The sequence below is a fragment of the Ipomoea triloba genome, chromosome 10 (assembly GCF_003576645.1).
Source record: "Ipomoea triloba cultivar NCNSP0323 chromosome 10, ASM357664v1".
Lineage (NCBI taxonomy): Eukaryota > Viridiplantae > Streptophyta > Magnoliopsida > Solanales > Convolvulaceae > Ipomoea > Ipomoea triloba.
Window position 1 is genome coordinate 555,446 of NC_044925.1, and position 19,474 is coordinate 574,919.

The 19,474-nt window shown below is 32.9% G+C and overlaps 1 protein-coding gene across 2 annotated transcripts; it reads left to right on the forward strand.

Moving 5' to 3' along the window:
- The first annotated feature begins 11,726 nt into the window (after positions 1 to 11,726).
- On the forward strand, positions 11,727 to 16,834 carry LOC116033689 (serine/threonine-protein kinase STY46-like). Of its 2 annotated transcripts, XM_031276446.1 has the most exons (16): positions 11,727 to 12,062; positions 12,769 to 12,883; positions 13,208 to 13,299; positions 13,432 to 13,548; positions 13,755 to 13,809; positions 13,899 to 14,009; positions 14,260 to 14,310; positions 14,398 to 14,549; positions 14,625 to 14,732; positions 14,925 to 14,998; positions 15,301 to 15,476; positions 15,579 to 15,674; positions 15,811 to 15,891; positions 15,995 to 16,048; positions 16,208 to 16,342; positions 16,435 to 16,834. In XM_031276446.1, the coding sequence occupies exons 1-16, from the start codon at positions 11,848 to 11,850 to the stop codon at positions 16,519 to 16,521; spliced, it is 1,719 nt and encodes a 572-aa protein (XP_031132306.1). In that variant the 5' UTR covers positions 11,727 to 11,847; the 3' UTR covers positions 16,522 to 16,834. The 2 variants fall into 2 exon arrangements, with proteins under 2 accessions (XP_031132306.1, XP_031132307.1); XM_031276447.1 differs by lacking the exon at positions 11,727 to 12,062 and having other exon boundaries at positions 12,774 to 12,883; positions 13,145 to 13,299.
- The last annotated feature ends 2,640 nt before the right edge of the window (positions 16,835 to 19,474 follow it).

The window sequence follows — 19,474 nt, forward strand, 5'->3', positions numbered from 1 at the left end:
AATTAAAAAAGTTATTTTAAACAACTTTTTGAATTTTAGAATTTGTAGTTACAAAAAAATAGATTAACGAAACACTTATAGTGATTTTTTAACTAAGTCAAACATTTAATAGTAATTAAATAAGTTAATTGGGTGATAGGCTAACTACTTTACCAAGGGCCACAATCTTAGATAATTACGTTAACCCTTAGGGATTTCGGTCTGCAATTACTCATTTGAAAAAGTCACTTTGTGTTACTAGACCACAAGATCATAGGCAAACTAAGTCGAGTCTATATTTTTTTATTTTTTTTGCTAAATCAGTCCTAGTCTAAATTGAATAATACTCCGTAATAAAGTTAGACTCATATATTCTAGGATTAACCAGCCCATTTAAATTCATCACTAAATTATGATATGGGCTTTATATTCCACTTTTGAAATTGGGTAGTTGGGCCTTATGTGAACCCCACTAAAATATTTATTGAAAACACCAAAATGGTAATATGGGCCTGAAAGAAGCCTGTTTGAAGATCCATCATAAGGTGAAAATCGGCCCAACAGAAACATTCGAAATGGGCCCATTAATTTTCCATATCCGTTAAGGTACCATGATTCAACCTTAAAAGTACAATTCAGCTTTTTAGTATGACAAATTGACAATCACATCCAATCATCCAGTGACGCATCTGGATTGCATCCCATTCGTTGGATAAAAGTAAAACATTCTGTGCATCTGATTGGTCGGATAAAAGCAAAACATGCGTTTTTCTACGTTAATTCCCACGAGAATAAATTCTTAGTTGGTTTTAATCACTGTTTAAATACTTTTTTTTTTTTGGAAATACTGTTTAAATACTTATTTTGTCTATACCCATAAATAATTATAAGTGTTTCAAAAATAATAATAATAATACTCATAAGATATGGATAAACTGACATTATTTTCTTTTGTTGAGCATATAATATATAGAGTATAAATTAAATATGCAATTCAATTATCAGTTTAGACTTTTTATTAAAATGAAACACATATTTTAATTCGGTATCAAAGCTAAATTCATTCCAATGGCAGTAACGGGCTCGCACACACATGAGGGGTGTGTTGAGAATGTATATATAAACATAAATGTGCAATCCAACTAGCAGTTTAAGTTTTTAGTTGAAATAAAACAATGTTTCAATTTCTTCTGTCTTAAGTAGAGATCTCGATCAGATTTTAAAATTGTGAAATGCATTTACTTTAAAACTCATGAGAAAGTGAATTGACACCCTTTGAAGTCGAGGACCTAATTAATCACAAAAAATAATTTAGGACTAATCACTACAGTCGATGACTAAATTGGGTCCCTAAAGATATGTTAATTTGTGATTTAATTCTAAATTTGTTAGATTTAGTTATGGAATAATAATTTGATTATATTTTATCATTAATTTTGATGACATTTTTAGATTTAGTCATTCGCCATTAATTTTATTTGGTCTTGGTTAAATTTGTGCATTAAAAGATAAATGATTTGTTTGTCAACAATTGTTAATATCTTTTCACAGTAATTTTGCTTCATCATTCAAGTGCATTCAAAGCAGGAGTTCTTATGGAGTCAATTCAATGCTTGAATAAGTATATTGACAAATAAGAATTTATTTTTAAGGCTCAAATTTCACACACACAAATTATAATTATAGTTTCCATTGTAGCAACTGTTTTGAATAAATTCAATTATAATTATGATAGAAATTAAACTTTTACATATTACGTAAATATATGAGAAAGTATTATAAGGGGTAAAGACACTTACTAATTAAATTCATTGTTTTCCAAAAAAAAAAAATCATTTAAAAGTTAAGGTTAGGGTTAGAAAGTGGCTATGGTCTAAAAGGTAGGGTTTGAATTCTCTATCCTCTCATGACATCATTAATTTATTTTTAGTTAAGTATTAATAATGCCCACTTAGTGGATTATTGAGCAAGCATTATATTGCTTTTCTTGATGGGTGGTGGGGAGGGGAAACACATAGATAATTAACTACCTTTTTTTAACCCACCATGATTAGGTCATCTTTGATTCTTTAATTTCCTAACTACTAATATAATCATGTTAAAATTATATACCTAGACTATACTTACGTAACCATAAGAATTATTTAACCCAATCCCTAGTTCAATAAATATTAATAGGTTGGAACTTCACTGAAAATTTAATGAGTTATTAAAGTTCTTTGAGACTTTGACCAATCAGTAATAATAAAGATCTCTTATAAGTAGAAGTGTACAGGCAATAAGGAAACCTGAAATCATTTAGATAACTTGAGGTTTCTCTCTTTCATGAGCTTTGGAGTCTAGCTGGGACGAAGTCGAGAAACTTAGGTTAAAAAAAAAAAACTCGATTTCTATTTTGTGTCTGGTTTAGTTAATAAGGCTTGATTATATTTATTTTTTTTAATTTTTTTTTATTTATTGGAAGGGGAATAGCCAGGTTATTATTAATTCATGATAATATTAAGTTTAGTATTAGTATATACAGTTTATATATTTAGAACTACAATAAAAGTATTATTTAAAATTTATATATTTCGAACTACAGTTAAAATATTATTTAACAAAAAAATAATTTAAAATAATTTTAAAAATACTAAAAAAAACTAGCAAAGAATAAAAAGTTCAGTTGACCAATGAATAATAAACATTACAAAGTAAAACGAAATAAATGCAGTAATAGATATAGTAAACATGACTTATATTTAACAACAATATGTACACTAACTATGACATCATGGTCCTTCCACCCCACCCCACACTCCTATATTGAATATATGTAAGTATATATAGTTTGATCTGCAGTCACCTTCTGGTCCCCCTCCAAGGGCACTTCATATACCCCACCATTATATTCACATGTACATATATATAGCAAAGCTGGAAAAGAATGGGTCATCTGATCTTCAACCATGAGGTAAAATAAATAATGATTAATAATAATCACGTACCAATGGTTGATCTCCATTATAAGTTGCAGTCTGTTGAATCTTTTTGAGTGGAAAATGAGGCAAGAGAGAGAATGAACAGAAGCATCTTATCCGATTAAAATGACAGGATCGAAGGAATCCAGGTGGGGCTTTCTGACAAATTAATGTTGTTTAAGGAGCTGGGCTCATTGTCTATGTTATCACAATCTACATGTGTCGTGTGTGTGTGTATATAAATGGCTCTTGCCATTGGATTAGTTGTGAGTTAAAAAGTACGAGTAGTAGTTTAAAAAAATTTCTCCATTTTCTTTCTTCGTTTTTCCTCAGAGGACAACATTTACACCACTAATAATTCAAGTAACAATGATAATTGATAAATTTGTGAGTAGCATAAATTATAATTTTTCCTTAAATTTAATTTATTAGATGTTTAACTTTTTGATTACATACATATGATTTCATAAATAATACTTCGTATAATTAATATAAAAAACAGAGATTACTCGTCCTAGTGAAATTTTGTCGAGACAGAGAATTCCCGCCCTCGCATAATTCCTAGCGGGTGTGGGGACGAAAGATATATATATTCGTTGGACGTGATGACTAGAGTGGGAGTGGAGATTGGGATAGGAATCAGGCTTGGGCACGAGGAATATACCTCTTGCATATTCCTCAGATCACTTCGCGGCCATCTATCCCTATTATAAAATGCCATAGTAAATTAAACAAAAATTGTTATATGTGTATTTTTTTTATTTGACGATAAGTTTTCTAAATCAGTCAATTAAGATCACGACTAATTCTGTTCGTGACATAATGAGACATCAATGCCAATAAAGCACTCTTTCGTAAAATTGCTATATGTGTATTTTGTCCATTAAAAAAATGACTATGTGGTTATATTTATTCTATATACTTTAATCTCTTAAAAAGCATACCAAAAGAATCATAAACATCTTTCAAAAGATAATTAAGTATTGAGTAATTGATTACTACCCAAAAAAAAGAAGATATTTTGTAAATTATAAAAGACTGATAAATGTCTTTTAAATGATAGATAACCGATAGTCCGATATATATAAAAAGGACCAGATTAAAGGTTTTACGAAATTAAATTTGCAACTATAATAATAAACCTTAAATTAAGTGTGGCAACGCCAACCAAGTTAATCAAACTAACGACTTAATTAGCAATCACAAATTTATATGTTTGACTCTATCTCCGCATAAGCAGAATATATACTTACCAATCTGATTTTGATTTAAAATCCGATTCTCATTTATTATCAAATAAAAAAATCTACTTTTACTAAAATTCATGCAAATTACTAATTAAGTATTTAAATCCGATCAAACACCCCATAGTTTCTTAGTTATTAGCTGGAATGGGGAGAAAAGATATTTGACTTGGATGATGTGTTACAAAATAAATTAAAGATGAGTAACGGATGGGAGATAGAGGCTTTAACAATAACAACAATAATAATAATTTCAACTATTATATACTTCAATACAAGTCCAACGTAACTAATGTCTTAGCAAGCTAGCTAGCGGCATATGGAAAAAAATAAATAAATAATTCATGATACTATATTCCAAAACATCAATAGTAAAAATGGAGTGGGCAAATTATACCATGGTTGCAGATTAATGCAAATGGTTAGTTCGAAATAATCAATGACTCTAAAGTAATGGAAATGACACAACATGCATGAATTAGAAAAATAGCATAAATTTTTAAACGCCAAAAGTGCATCGTGTGTGTAAAACTATAAGTTACATCCAATGATATGCAAACGTGCAACTGTCTTGAATGCACTTTTACATATCACTAAATGTATTTTGTAGTTTTATATGGTGCACTTTTAGAATTGCAGATTTTGAATGCACTTTGTAGTTTTGTATGCACATACACATATATTTTATAAGAAGATCTATTATTGTTTAAACTAACCTGTTGATTGGGGTATAGCATATATATCATTTTGATAAATAAAAAGAAATTAGAAATATGTAATGTATCTTTTACTTTAACCTTAAAAATAATTGATTATCATTTATCAAAAAGTTAAGTTCAACTAGAATACGCATGTAAATGCAAAGAGATCAGATTCACTATATATAGTACTCCATATTCTAACTTAATCATAACAAGGTTGTGTTCATTGTATCTTTTATTCAAAACTTAGAATCAACTAGAATACGCATGCAAATGCAAAGCTAGAGATCAGGTTCACTATATATAGTACTCCATATTCTAACTTAAAATAACAATTCACTATATATAGTACTCCATATTCTAACTTAAAATAACAATGTTACGTTTATTGTATCCCATATTCTAACTTAAAATAACAATGTTACGTTTATTGTATCTTTTATTCGAAACTTAGAATTCAACTAGAATACGCATGTAAATGCAAAGAGATCAAAAATTCACTATATATAGTACTCCATATTCTAATTTAAAATAACAAGGTTGTGTTCATTGTATCTTTTATTTAAAACTTAGAATCAACTAGAATACGCATGTAAATGCAAAGCTAGAGATCAGATTCACTATATATAGTACTCCATATTCTAACTTAAAATAACAATGTTACGTTTATTGTATCTTTTATTCGAAACTTAGAATTCAACTAGAATACGCATGTAAATGCAAAGAGATCAGATTCACTATATATAGTACTACATATTCTAACTTAAAATAACAATGTTACGTTCATTGTATCTTTTATTCGAAACTTATTAGAATTCAACTAGAATACGCATGTAAATGCAAAGAGATCAAATTCACTATATATAGTACTCCATATTCTAACTTAAAATAACAATGTTACGTTCATTATATCTTTTATTCAAAACTTAGAATAATTCAACTAGAATACGCATGTAATTGCAAAGAGATCATATATATATTCACTATATATAGTACTCCATATTCTAACTTAAAATAACAATGTTACGTTCATTATATCTTTTATTCGAAACTTAGAATAATTCAACTAGAATACGCATGTAATTGCAAAGAGATCATATTCACTGTATATAGTACTCCATATTCTATCTTAAAATAACAATGTTATGTTCATTGTATCTTTTATTCGAAACTTAGAATTCAACTAGAATACGTATGTAAACGCAACAAAAAAAAATTATTATATATAATATAATACTATGTATATATAGGACTGTTAACAAATTGAACAGTATGAACAAACTGAAATTATTCGTGTTCGTTTATTAAGATTTTTGGAGTGTTTGTGTTCGCTTGTTAATGTTTTTAAAAATCGTGTTCGTTTTCGTTTGTTAAGCGTTCATTAGTTGTCGTTAATGTTCGTGAACATGTTCGTTAAAGTTAACAAACACATTAATAACAAACGTGTTCGTCAATGTTTGCGAACAATTCGTTTATGAACCGAACTCAAAAATTTGTTAATTTATTTTCGTTTATTATACCTTAATAAACGAACGCTTACTGAACACGAACACAATTAGTTTACTGAAAGCTCTATCCGCTAACATTCTCTAACTCTGTATTCCAATGTAAAATAGCAAAGTTGATTAAGATATCAAACTTAAAATATCAAAATTAATTCAATTTTTATTGAAAATTTAAAATTGAATTAGAATACTTCGCACGTCAACACAAAGAGATAGAGATTAAGTGATAGACTTACTATATATAGTTCTCCGATCGGTGTTAAAGGCAGCCGGAGTTTCGGTTGTCCTTAGTGTGAAGGAAATGAATATTATTGTGGGCAAGAAATGAATATTATTATTTTTTGGCTCTCATAATTGTCAACAACAAGAATGGAAATATAAAATGAATAATTAATGTATCATGAATGAAGTGGAAATGATGATATAATGGATTAAACAAAGGCTAGTTAACCCTCAACTCCCAAGAACCAGACATGGTGGTGATATAAGCAAAGCGTGACTTCCTCGTTTGAATCCACGTCAATCCCTTCAACTCATTCCTACCCCATTTCCAGCTACCATCCATTTCCAAACACACATCATGCATATATATATATATATATATATATATATATATATATATATATATAGAGTTAATAATCAGGTGTGACCGCGCCTTAACGTACGGTCAGTGCGTCCGCACCACTATATATACAAATATACACCATGTTAGAAAATGCACAACACAAATATGCACTATTAGGTATGCATCACCAAAAAACAGAGCATTAGGTATGCAAATATATACCACACAGTGTTAGGAAATGCACCATTAGGGGCATGAGAGTTATGGTTCATTATTTTGGATGTGTGGTGTGTTTTTTGGTGTTTTTGTGCATTTTCTAAGAGTATATTTGTATATATAGTGGTGTATTCCGTACCGATTGCATGGGAAGGCGCGGCCACATTTGAATATAAATAAATAAATAAATATATATATATATATATATATATATATATATATATATATATATATATATAGTGAGAAAAAAGTGAGAACTAATAAGATTCATTAGTTTGAATAGATCAACAGTTGAGGGTTTGCGAAAAAATAGGAAAAAAGGGCGAGTTAGTCTCAACCATGATGAATATATGGAGTCAATATTCACTTTTTAATGCAGGGGCTATTCTCATTTGAACACGCCTTTATTTATGTGTGTGTGTGTATGCAGGGACAAACAATATAATAGTTTGAATTACCGACGTCTCTAAAGTATGAAAATCGTAGTGATAATTTCGTAAATATTATAAACTTTTAAGTACTAAATGTGCACCGCACACAATTGCAAAGAGCATCAAACAAAACTTTAGAGTGAGTCCAATGATACATATACTAGAAGTGCACTCAACATATGTAATTCTAAAATAGCATTCAATGATATGTAAAAGTATGTGAAAAATGATTATACTTTTACATATCACTTGGTGCGCTTGATTGTATTATTCAGTACACTTTATAGTATTACTTCATGTACTTTGTAATATTACTCGATGTACGTTTAGTTTTGGTTGTCCCATCACAAACCTTACAATAATTAGTTTTTAGAAAATACTACATGTATTATCACATTTTACTCTAAACTTTTACTCCTCTTACAAATCTTTGATGTAGATTTTTTTGGGGACCCAGATGATGAAAATATCATATTCTTTGTTTGCCACGTCATAAAGTAAAAGTGATGGAGTAAAATTTAGAAGTACACATGTAATATAATTCTTAATTTTTATACAATTTTAGATTAGATATGTTCCAATTTCGAGATGATTCTATAATTTTGTCGTGCATGTTTTTAACAAGTTGATTAACTAAATTTGTACTAATTTTAGCAATCAATAAACAGTCATTGTATTTATTACTTGTCTTATTCTATATGATACATCCGTTGTTTTTAGTTAATTTTAGTTAAACTTGAAAGTTTCATAAAACAAAACACACGAGTGGCAAAGGCTTCAAACCTTAATAACTTATAATAATTATATCTAAACTTTGTTAATTAAAATAAATACCATTTTTAGTTGTTTAATTATGTCCTTATTATATATTCAATCTTTAATTAATTCTCCATCCATTTGAAAGTACAATTGTTTGAATTTAAAAGTTTGAGGTTTTTTCCCCAAACAATAAGCCAATGGTAATATATATTCTTTTGTCCCATTATTGTTATTATTATTATTATTATTATTATTATTATTATTATTATTATTATGGTGATGAAAGAAATTCACAGTCACTACATAAGAGTGTACGTGCACTAAATAAATTCATAGTAGGAGGACGTTATGTGACTAACTAGACTGAGACGATGGTGTTGGTAAAAATAATACTCTGTAAAAGTAAACTGCACTGTACTAAGAATACATTGTGTGACGATCTCGATTAAGAAGGTGTTAGTAAGAATCAAACTCATGACGTCTTTAAATTTTTATTAAGTACTAAATTCTCCCACTTTTTTGAGTACTGCGGACTTTATTACGTAGTACAATACAATATTTGTTCATAACTACTTTTTCAGCCTACTGAAGTACAAAGAATGAATATCGTCTTCACTGAAGTTCGAACCTACAACCTCTTATATGGCACTTTTTTTTTTTTTTTTGAAAGTAAACGTAGCTATTCCATTAATTCATAACATAAAACGTTTACATCAACGATCAATGAAATGGTAAACCATTCCTTACAGTCAGACATAGAAACAACTTTTCTAACTATGCTATAGAAAACTTGAATCGCAGACTGTTTCATAACTAGGAAGCTATGTTCCTTCAAGGAGCTTAAAGCTTCATAAAAAATATGGGTCTTCGTCATCATTCTTTTTTGCTCGCCCAGGATAAAATCAATACTTGCCGAAACCAAACTAAACGATTTATGCTAATGAAAATGAAAAGCTCGTGNCATTCAATGATATGTAAAAGTATGTGAAAAATGATTATACTTTTACATATCACTTGGTGCGCTTGATTGTATTATTCAGTACACTTTATAGTATTACTTCATGTACTTTGTAATATTACTCGATGTACGTTTAGTTTTGGTTGTCCCATCACAAACCTTACAATAATTAGTTTTTAGAAAATACTACATGTATTATCACATTTTACTCTAAACTTTTACTCCTCTTACAAATCTTTGATGTAGATTTTTTTGGGGACCCAGATGATGAAAATATCATATTCTTTGTTTGCCACGTCATAAAGTAAAAGTGATGGAGTAAAATTTAGAAGTACACATGTAATATAATTCTTAATTTTTATACAATTTTAGATTAGATATGTTCCAATTTCGAGATGATTCTATAATTTTGTCGTGCATGTTTTTAACAAGTTGATTAACTAAATTTGTACTAATTTTAGCAATCAATAAACAGTCATTGTATTTATTACTTGTCTTATTCTATATGATACATCCGTTGTTTTTAGTTAATTTTAGTTAAACTTGAAAGTTTCATAAAACAAAACACACGAGTGGCAAAGGCTTCAAACCTTAATAACTTATAATAATTATATCTAAACTTTGTTAATTAAAATAAATACCATTTTTAGTTGTTTAATTATGTCCTTATTATATATTCAATCTTTAATTAATTCTCCATCCATTTGAAAGTACAATTGTTTGAATTTAAAAGTTTGAGGTTTTTTCCCCAAACAATAAGCCAATGGTAATATATATTCTTTTGTCCCATTATTGTTATTATTATTATTATTATTATTATTATTATTATTATTATTATTATGGTGATGAAAGAAATTCACAGTCACTACATAAGAGTGTACGTGCACTAAATAAATTCATAGTAGGAGGACGTTATGTGACTAACTAGACTGAGACGATGGTGTTGGTAAAAATAATACTCTGTAAAAGTAAACTGCACTGTACTAAGAATACATTGTGTGACGATCTCGATTAAGAAGGTGTTAGTAAGAATCAAACTCATGACGTCTTTAAATTTTTATTAAGTACTAAATTCTCCCACTTTTTTGAGTACTGCGGACTTTATTACGTAGTACAATACAATATTTGTTCATAACTACTTTTTCAGCCTACTGAAGTACAAAGAATGAATATCGTCTTCACTGAAGTTCGAACCTACAACCTCTTATATGGCACTTTTTTTTTTTTTTTTGAAAGTAAACGTAGCTATTCCATTAATTCATAACATAAAACGTTTACATCAACGATCAATGAAATGGTAAACCATTCCTTACAGTCAGACATAGAAACAACTTTTCTAACTATGCTATAGAAAACTTGAATCGCAGACTGTTTCATAACTAGGAAGCTATGTTCCTTCAAGGAGCTTAAAGCTTCATAAAAAATATGGGTCTTCGTCATCATTCTTTTTTGCTCGCCCAGGATAAAATCAATACTTGCCGAAACCAAACTAAACGATTTATGCTAATGAAAATGACTTGCCGAAACCAAACTAAACGATTTATGCTAATGAAAATGAAAAGCTGAAACCAAACTAAACGATTTATGCTAATGAAAATGAAAAGCTCGTGAAAGTAACGAGATGAAATGCTAATGAAAATGAAAAGCTCGTGAAAGTAACGAGATGAAAAATGCTCGTGAAAGTAAAGCTCGTGAAAGTAACGAGATGAAAAATGCTCGTGAAAGTAACGAGAGGAAAACACAATAATAGAGAAAATAAAAAGTAGGTAAAGTCAAAGTAGGATTGGGAGTTCGAGACTACCAACACAAACCCCAATACCTACCTACTATTATTTTATTCAAAGGGAAAGAAAACGGAAGACGAAGATCTATGGCGGTGGTCGGAGGCGGACGGACCTGCGACAGTGGCCGGGGCGGAAGAAGAGCGAGAGCAAACGTAGAAGGTGACCAAAACCGCCGGCTCAAAGCTCCATTAGAGCTCCGGCCGGAGGCCGGCGGTGGAAGCCGAAATTGAGCAGCAGAGAAAGGCGTTTGGTTTTATATGGCACTTAAATCCATTACATTTTAGTTAGTTTTTTTTTTTTATATTAAAATTCATTTTGAATATAGTAAATTACTTAAATACCCCTAGATTGTAATGCTTTTATCCCTTTGGTTATTGAGTTCTAATTTCATTCAACAATATCATTGAATATCAAATTTCTTCGATATACTATTTCATTCAAAAGTTTTTAGCTATTTTAAGCATTTGAATGACTAAAATATGTACAAATTTGAGTACTTAAAGAAACTATAATTGAAAGAGCATATTAGTAATTTACCATTTGGAATATTATATGTATATTGTCACATTGTTCACCTTTCCGGCCTTCTTTATAATTTTGTAAGTTCATGCAAGAATCCTGACAGAATATACATTTCAACTCCAACAACTCTCTCTCTATCTCTCTCTCTCTCTCTATCTCTCTGGCTGTGTGATCTGAATCAGCTCTGTATATTCTCTCTTCTTTTAGTTTATCTGTTGTGGCTATGGAGGACGTGATGAGTTGCAGCAGCAGTAATGACTACAGGCCTCCGCCGCCGTACGAGGCGGCGCCGACGACTCAGACTGCTCGGAAGAGGAGAGGCAAGGCGGAGGTGTTCCATGATGTGCTTAGGAGGCTCAGGGAGTCCAGTAACGAGGAGGCGAGTCAACCCGGTTTTGAGGACGAGTTGTGGACTCACTTCTCTAAGCTCCCTCTTAGGTACCTTTGCGTTTTTTTTGTTTTTTTTTTTTGGGTGTTTTATACCCCAGCCCTAGCTCTTGTTTGGGTTTTTGATTAGTTAATTAAAGTGATTTTAGTGAATTATTCTTCAAATTTCAGCATTGACTTTAATTGTGTGTTTTATTGTGGGTGGGGGAGTATATATACTATATATATGTGTGTATTTATGTATGTGCTTAATGGCTTATATCTCTATGTATATTATGTGCTTTGTTTTTGGGTGCCCGAGATGTGCACGGGATAAATCCCGCATTCTGATTGTGATTTTAGCCGGCAAAAAACAAATAACAAGGAAGTAAACCAGCTTAGGTGGTCAATAGCTGATTAGCTCAAATCAAGAAGGCTAATAGACTGCTCCTACTGAGAGTCGAGCTAGCTTGGAATCTTATGGTTACCAAGTCAACTGATCGACTTGGTTGGGCTAGCCATGATTTTGGGGTTCTTTGTTTACATGATCATTGGTGTGTAAGAGGTATAGCTTGAATGATGATGGTATGGTGTATTTCTGGGGAAGAGAAGCTAAAAAGATTGCATCTTTAGGATGAATTACTTGCCAATTTCTTGAGATATGTCTAATTGATTAGATTTTGCCACTTTGGTGGAACTTTGATGCAAGAATATGGTGGATTTTCCAGTTGGCATCATTGATAGTTATCTAATGAATTGTTGTTGTTGTTGTTGTTAGGTATGCGTTGGATGTGAATACTGAGAGGGCACAAGATGTTATTATGCACAAGAAGTTGTTGCATTTGGCACGAAACCGAAGAACCAGACCAGCGATTGAAGTTCGCCTCGTGCAGGTAGTATATGAAAACCGGTTGCTCTGTTGATTCGGAGAAATCTTGTGTGCTCATGGAGGAAGTGTAAAATATATTCTGGGGACTTAAAATCCACAAGGTTTTGTCTGGGGCCCCACGGAAGTGTAGTTGGTGATAGTGAAGGGATTGGGATTAGTTTTAAGCTCCAAAAGTCAAATGATTTGGTGATAGCTATCCTTATTTCTTTCTACCCGTCTTTATAATAACGTTCATGTAGATTGTTGATAATCGTGTTAGTTTCAGCATAATTGGATGGTCACTTGATGGATTTATATGCTGACTGTCGAGAATTCCTCTGCTATTCAGATGCATCCCGTCTCTGATGCAAATTGCGGGGACTCTGTTCATTGCTCCTCGTTAACGAGAGGGGCTGCCCAAGGTATTGATGACCATGGCAGGTAGAGGCATAAAGATTCAAAGAACTTTGTACTCTTATTTGTTTTACATCGTTAATTTATTATAATTTGTATAATTAAACTGTTTAATTTCTTTCTTTTTTATTCCCTTTTTTTTTAACCTTTGATTTTCAGCATTCATCCTCCACTTGCCTTTGGTTTGACACTCAACTTAGGACTCACCTTTGACGCCAATAAACCGTGTGTTGAAGATGGAAATAGTGCTGTGAGTGGACACTCCCGCTTATTTCGGTAATATTCTGAAAGGTTTGCTCCAGATTTAGATTTTCGTTTTTTACTCCTATATGCTGCTTTCTATTTTTTCGTACGTTTTTCAGTATGTTAATATATGCCTCTCTGTAGACTGTCTTTTGCATGCAAGTCTCGAGTCTTGCCATCGTTATTAAACAACACGGGACCTATCCCTGCCTCTCTTTTCCCCGCTGTTTTTTTTGCAGGAATTTGCATGAGCTTACGATTTCTACACTAGACAAGCCAAAGCTCCTTAGTCAGGTGGAGTTTTTCTACATTCGTTTTTTCGGGCCAATGATTTATTTTTGGTACATTCTTATTTATTAATGCTGATCTGATTTTCGTTTCAGTTGACTTCCTTACTTTCCAAGAATGGGTTGAACATTCAAGAAGCTCACGCCTTTTCAACCACAGATGGTTACTCCTTGGATGTTTTTGTTGTAGATGGCTGGGCACACGAGGTACTTTTTTGCGAAATTTCAAATTAGGGAAGAAAATTTACTCATATAAGAAGAGAAATTGCGTTGAACATTTGCTGGTAGTTTTCCCGTATTGGTCTTCCAGATCGAAGTTCGAAATTTGCAAATTATTTCAGTTTTTCATTATAAATTCTTTCTTGTGTACAACTTGTAACATTCCCGAATACTTTAAGGTCCCTCTCTGCTTAGTAGGTTGGAAATAGTTGACAATATTTTCTTTGCAAACCGCTAGGAAATCGATCAGCTAAAAAATTCTCTCGTGGCTGAAATTCAAGAATTCGAGGTAAGCAACGGGCAGGCCTATCATTGATTTATTATTCTTTTCTTTTTTCTCTTTCTCTCGGGTTTTAAAATTTCGAGGACAATGCAGAACCAGTCTGTGTCGAGACAAGATCTTATATCTCCTGATGTGGAGTTGGACCGGCTTAAACCCCACTCCGAGGTTGCCCCCGATGCAACTGATGTCTGGGAAATTGACCCCAAACTGCTGAAATTCGAAAGAAAGATTACATCTGGAGATGTGTCAGTCACAAATCTCTAACAATCTGCAACTTTATGTTCTCCAAACGCCTTCCTAATTGGCGATTTTATCGACAGGTATAAAGGTTCGTTCCGCAGTCAGGACGTGGCTATCAAGGTCCTCCGGGCCGAGTTGATAAATGAAGATACACAGAGAGATTTCGCACAAGAAATCTACATATTAAGGTCAATTGCAATTCCCGTGTTTCTATTCCACTATTATATTGATAGCATTCATGATACTTTTACCAAAAATTCTCAATTTATGCACCCCAAAAAAAAAAATAAAAAAATCTCTGATCTTTAGCTACTTGGAGAGTTAAATGGCTTCGTTTACTTCAATTTGTCTGATGTAGCCATGTACTGTTTATGCTTCAGAAAAGTTCGCCACAAAAACATTGTCCAGTTTATTGGTGCATGTACAAGACCTCCGCTATTATGTATTGTCACAGGTAATTAATCCTTTGCAGCTTCTACGGAAGCTTGTAAAACGTCTTTTATTGAGTTGTGTTCAAACCCGTGTCTTTCTAGGAATTTTATTTAATAAAGATCCATCCCGCAATTGCTAATTCCCTTCATGTTATATACCCAAAATAATTGTTTCCCTTCACATTTTTAGTAAGAAAATCATGTCTGATATGTTTCTTTTCTAAATTAGGGCTGCAATCAAACTAAGAGTACTCTTGATAACCCCTCTTTTGATAATTAAGTACCGTAAATGTTAAAACGTTGTTCTGTACTTTCGTGTTTTCAGAATATATGTCGGGTGGAAGTGTGTACGATTTCCTGCATAAACAGAAGGGAGTTTTCAAGCTTCCGGCCATTCTGAAAGTTGCGATCGATGTTTCAAAGGGGATGAGCTACTTGCATGGGAACAAGATAATTCACAGGGACCTCAAGGCTGCGAATCTCTTATTGGATGAAAATCTGGCAAGTGATTCCCGCTTGTTACAAATCCGTTTCTTGCTTTCTGAAGTTCGTATATTTTAATTTAGCGAGAATGTGAAAGGGCTTAGCGCTTCTGATGAGCAGGTTGTGAAGATAGCTGATTTTGGTATAGCTAGACTGCAAGTTGAATCCGGGGTTATGACTGCTGAAACAGGAACTTATCGCTGGATGGCCCCCGAGGTGAGCTAGTTTAGACCTTCTTTCAACGAATTCTCTCTTTGTTCTGCTAATAAATGAACTCGTCTTAAAAGGAAAATATTGGGTTCTGCATACCGTAACACCATGCTTACTGTTCTTCTGTTCTCGTTTTTTGAAGGTTATTGGCCACCGACCGTATGATCATAAGGCCGATGTTTTCAGCTTCGGGATTTTAATGTGGGAGCTACTAACTGGAAAGGTTCTGCTTTGTTCAGTGCAATTTCACTTTCTATGAAACGTCAATCTTAGAGTCTTCTAGCTGTGCTTATAATCTCGTTTTTTGGTTTTCGTTGATGTTTCAGCTCCCATACGAGCACTTAACTCCCTTGCAAGCTGCAGTTGGTGTGTCTCAAAAGGTATATTTTTTGCTCATTTCTGTCTCCTAATCTCCTCTAGGATTGATTCTCGATTTCTCGCTTAAAGGCGAGCAATCTGCCTCTCGTTCCCCCTTTAGTTCCCCCGGGGATTATGATTACCCTCGAATACTAGACTTCTTTATCTGGCATAACCAACAGGGTCTACGGCCTACAATCCCCGAGGGCACTCATCCGATGCTAGCAGACTTGCTCAAGAGATGTTGGGACCAAGATTCATTGTTGAGGCCCGAGTTTTCTGATATCACTGAAGACCTGCAACGCATTTCCAACGTGGTATGAATCTTCGATCCGACCTCTTTCTGCTACCTATCGTCGCCTTTTCAAGGCATCTGATATGATACCTTCTCGTTTTCTCCCACGAACAGGTTGCAGAGCAAGAGAGGAACGCTAAAAGAAGAAACCTCGAAGAGCCACACAAGGTGCGAGGTAAATTGACAATGAAAGCGGGCTGAAAAGCGCATTATTTTCGAACTGCAATAAGTTGATCAACAACAACAACCATACCGGTTACTATATTTTGCAACAAGTTTTATAGAGAAAAACAGGATAGTTTCAAGATAGTTAACAAAGGTATAGCCTTGAAGACGAGTTAGCGCCATAGCAGATAGTTTTTGAATACCTTTCTTTAGGACAAATGCTGGCTTGTATAGTCTTTGTATGTTATCTTTTGCCTCCTTTTCAACAGACTATGCAGTGGTTTAAAGTAATGTTTGTACATATTTCTCATATGTAATTCTTTTACATTTATCCATGGTGTGTGGATGAGATGACGTGAGTTTCTTCTCTCTTAATTACAAGTCGCGGGTTCAAGCCCCGAGAATGCAATTTCCCTTAAACCCATTAAAGAGATAGTGTTTTGTTACCCTTGGAGGTCCTACTCAGCATGAATGGGGACATGATTAGTTTCAGTGTCCTTGGCTAAGGAAATCGGGTAATCATAAATGTATTTGGGCATTGGAATTACACTAGTTTTGTTGGGCGTCAGCCGGTGAAGGGTCAAATCCCACAATTGGTGGTTAGGGGATTATTAGGGGAAGTTAATGAAGGGTCAAGTTTAACACCCTACCTCTTGAAAACGTGACCGTATAAGGAAATAAAGTCACCTTTGCTATGAGTTATAACTTTTGGTATAGTGACCACCACTTGATCCTAACAAATTTATATAGTGTAACAAAAGCTTCAAGTAACCAGATACCCATAAGCAAAAGTCACCTTTGCTATGAGTTTTTTTTTTTATCTCTTAATTAATAGTCTTGGGTTTAAGTCCTGGGAATGCAACTTCCCTCTAAACCCATGAGAGAATGAGTGCTCTGTTATCTTTCGAGGTCTTACTCAACAGAACACGGACATAATTAGTCTCGATTTAATATTCGTCATGGACGAATTATATAGTGGATCAGGATCCACCATGCCCATCATGTAAACCCTGATCCAGATGATCCATATACAGTTAAAGGTTCTTTACATTCAGTTACAACTCAATGGTAATTTTGCATAATGGATAATACAAATAACAAACCCTTTTATTGCCATTTACAGAAGACAGCACTGCCAACAGACACAACATAAACTGATGAAACCAAAACCCAACAAAATACATTAAATATCGTTCGACTCCATCTGTTTTCGATGTCTTCTACTGCGTGCTGCAAAAGATTGCATAGTGAGGATGTCAACTCCACTAGTGAATATGTGTTCACAATGTGCAGAGCAATCATATCATAGAAATTAACCAAACAATCTTGTATATCTAGATCAACTATGAAAGCATTGCCAGACGTGCCATTATATTGTGGTGGTGTCCAATACCTTCCATACCTATACATTGTGATTCGCAAACTGCTATTTGCATTACAAAGAATAGTGTCTACAATGAAAAAAGAGAAGACACATAAGAGTCAGACATGAGTCGGTACGTCAATTGATTACAAACGGAGTAATCACAATGGAGTATGTGAAATTTGAGAGAAATAATGCAGATCCTCTCACAAATGGTCGTCTAAATAGAAAGACCATCTTTGAAACATCACGGAGATGAGTTTAAAACCTGTGAGGTAAAGAATTCATGATGCATACCACTTCTGTGGTCAAACGAAATCATGGAAATACTTACACCAAATTTGTGAAAATTGTGAAAATAAAAATAACCATTGCTTACTCGGTAGCCTTTAATACGTGGTCTATATTGAGATAAATTTGATATATTTAAAGTCTATATTGAAATAGACTTGGCATGTGTTGAGAACTGAAAGTCAGATAGATGTAACAAACCTAAATACTAAGAGATTTATAAGAAGTCAAGAGTTAGACTTTTATAGAACCTGTAACTTAGAGTTGATGTGTGCATTGAGTTCAAAATTTGTCTAACCGGCGAGTTTAAGATTCATATCACTCTCGGAAAGAAAATTACACACTATCACTACATGTAAGTTCATGTTTTCGAACACTGACATTAAGATCATCTCTTGTATATCGCTCTGAAATTATTCTTTTAGCCTTCTTTTCGACTGTGTGAGGGATTGTTGGAAATTCATTCAAAACTGAAGACTTGTCATTTGTTCATTCCTAATTTTGTGGATCATTATAGACTTTTCTTGTCCACAATTTTGTTGTTATGTTGATACACGTCAACTCCAAAAACTCACCTCCCTTTTTCTTAGTTTTTTTTTTTTCAATACTTTTTCTTAGTTAATGAGTGGTCTGGTTGAGGAAGTTTGTTCGGTTATTACACTATAAATACAATGCTTCAAGTTAGTGGATAAAGCAAGCAAATCATTTCTTTACATTACATTTCAAACGGGCGCACCCTAAAGAAGAAAAACAACGCACCTTAAGAAGGGAAACAATGCACCTTAAGAAGGTAAACCACGCACCTAAAGCCTTAGGCCAACGCACCTTAATTTTCAACAACTGACGCACCTTAAGCACAAACAACGCACCTTAAGAACAAAAACACGCACCTTAAGCTTCATGTTGACGCACCTTAAGTTTCAACAATTATTCACCTTAAGCATAAAACCACGCACCTTAAGCAAAACAATCACGCACCTTAAGCACAAAAACCACGCACCTTAAGTACAAAAATCACGTACACACCTTAAGTTTTAAGAAGTACTCACCTTATGCACGCAATCCACGCACCTTAGGTACAAAAATCCATGCACATTAAGTACAAAAATCACGCACCTTAAGCACAACAATACGCACCTTAAGAAGGAAAAAATGCACCTTAAATTTCGATCTAAATACAAAAATTACCAAATTGTCACCGCATTTTTTTTAAAAATTTTAGTAATCCTGGATGTTGATTTAAGCAAAATCAATGGCTCAGATTTAACCGACCAATCGCACTATACATATATATATATATATATATATATATATATATATATATATATATATATA

Coding starts and splice junctions, on each gene's coding strand:
- LOC116033689 (XM_031276446.1), top strand. CDS start 11,848: ATGGAGGACGTGATGAGTTGCAGCAGCAGTAATGACTACAGGCCTCCG. Junction 12,063..12,768: donor TTCTCTAAGCTCCCTCTTAG/GTACCTTTGCGT, acceptor TGTTGTTGTTAG/GTATGCGTTGGATGTGAATA. Junction 13,549..13,754: donor GGACACTCCCGCTTATTTCG/GTAATATTCTGA, acceptor TTTTTTTTGCAG/GAATTTGCATGAGCTTACGA.